The 2220-nt window shown below is 24.6% G+C and overlaps 1 protein-coding gene across 3 annotated transcripts in view; it reads right to left on the bottom strand.

The window, feature by feature from the left end:
• Positions 1-416: 416 nt before the first annotated feature.
• Positions 417-2220, bottom strand: part of Atg4a (Autophagy-related 4a) — a 7006-nt gene continuing 5202 nt past the window's right edge. For all 3 annotated transcript variants that reach the window (XM_018512043.1, XM_018512045.1, XM_018512046.1), the window contains 4 exons: positions 2072-2150; positions 1843-1997; positions 1360-1525; positions 417-608 (listed from right to left, as the gene is read on the bottom strand). In XM_018512043.1, the coding sequence (XP_018367545.1) occupies positions 541-608; positions 1360-1525; positions 1843-1997; positions 2072-2150 (468 nt within the window). In that variant the 3' untranslated portion in view covers positions 417-540. The remainder of the gene's footprint in view (positions 609-1359; positions 1526-1842; positions 1998-2071; positions 2151-2220) is intronic.

A 2220-nucleotide genomic window follows, 5' to 3' on the forward strand; every position in this document is an offset into this window, starting at 1 on the left:
AATTTCTCTTAGAACTTTATATTCTTATACCTGTAGACTTACAGATGTAAAATTATTGTATTTTTTATGTTCATAACTACCTACATTCAAAAAACTTAAAAAAATTATTTAATTCACTTTTATTTTAGAAATATTATACATGTGTAAATGAAAATTGTAAATAATCATTGCAATACCACAGCAATACAAAATCTTTGTAAAGCATAAACGTATGTATTTATTGATGCTTATCATATCGCGCAAATATAAACTTAAACTTATATATATATATATATGCATATATTTATATGTACAAAATATTTAAATATATATATATTATATGCAATTTAATTATCTAATTATACATATATATATATATATATATGACACTAGAATATATGTATATATACATATATATATGATACACAAAAATTTTTTATTATACGTTTTAACTTTGCATTACAAATAGTTGAAAATACAAATCGTCTTTAAGAACACCATTGTGTAATATTTAATTGTTATTTCGCATCTTGTCGGAATACTAGATGGATTAGGTGTACGTCAACCAAGCAATTCGAAGTCTTCATCAGATGTGTCGTATTGACGTTCAATGTGCTCAAAGTCCACAACTACACAAAGAATTATATTTATATAATAATTGTTTGTAAATAAATTGCACTTTTTATTTACAAATCAATTATCAATAATCTTAAAACTATTTGAAACCGAAAAATATAAAGATACATGCATGTAAAATTTCCTATTTTGATATGGATCTAAAGGCAAAATCAAATAATTTTTACATTGTTCATTATACTAACTCACAAAAACATGTATATAATAAAAGATAGAAATATACCACGTCTGTCTTTCTATTCCAGAACCTATCTGTTTTATCCTTTTTTTAATCAATTCTATTTTATGCCAAAATATGTTAGAACAAAATATGAAATGTCTCTCATAAACTATTAACTTTTTATTTTATCTTAACATTTTGTATTATATAAAAAATCATAGTTATATGTTTCAAATATCACATTATTATATTCATGTTTAAAATATTCAATAACCTATATAATATTCAATCTTTTAAAATATTATACTTTTATTTCAAACATTTTTAATGAAAAACAATTAGAATACATTATTTTTGGAATAATAATTAAAAATGCTCTATTCTACATACTTTTTGTACAAAAATATTTCATATTTCATATTTCACTCTTTCTAAGACTATAAGTTGCTGCTGTTTATAACTACAATTATGGCTGCGTTCCATTATTCACTGTAAATACTGAAAACCTATAGTTCATGTTACGTATACTATAGATTTTCAGTAGTTGCAATAAATAACGGAACACAACCTAGATATGTACTTACAACTGGAAGCTGCTACTACTTCAGAAACAGCATCATCTGCTGATGACCAGTGTGCCAAACGTTCTGTACACAGCTCGAACAATGGCTGTTTTTCGGGTAAAATTAATTCTTCTTGCATTGATTTACATAAAGACTTAAATTCCTTTTCTGTAGCACAGAAGAAGCACTGAAATTTAATAGATCCATTTTTAATATGTTAAGAAAATATAATCTTCACAGTATATCACATATAATTTATATACATATGTGTATTTATAAAATGTAACAAAAAATGATAACAATCCAATATATTTCAAATATTCAATATGTTATTATACTTTTAAGATATAATTCTATTTCATATATAATATGTTAAAAATGTTATATTGTACCAATATTCTCTCCCTATCACCTCCCCTTTTTCTCTTTCTGTCTCATAGAGCAACTCTTTTAAATTTTTATCTCTTGTTGACTTTTATAATAAAAGTCGAATCATATACTAACAAGTGCCACAGAAGGATCCATGCCCGTAATAGGAATACGACTAGCTGATTTGCAGTGATATGAAATATCCATCTCAATTTCTTCTTCGCTTATCTTGTCTTCAATACTACCTGATTTCTGAGTGGTATGAGGATCTAGATAGATCACTTCATCTCCTAAAACCAATCATTCGTTTTATTTTTTGTCTTTTTCTTTTTGTGAAACGTAAAAATTTATAAAAATTACAAACCCACACAGCCTATAAAATACAGAGCAAGATTTGGTTTCCCTCCAATTACTCCAAGAGATTGTGAGATTTTGAATGATGTCTGAAAAATTTTTTATAAATTTACAATTTATATTCTTTTACATGTATATAAATATTATGATTATATATAT

The sequence above is a fragment of the Trachymyrmex cornetzi genome, unplaced genomic scaffold (assembly GCF_001594075.2).
Source record: "Trachymyrmex cornetzi isolate Tcor2-1 unplaced genomic scaffold, Tcor1.1 scaffold392, whole genome shotgun sequence".
Lineage (NCBI taxonomy): Eukaryota > Metazoa > Arthropoda > Insecta > Hymenoptera > Formicidae > Trachymyrmex > Trachymyrmex cornetzi.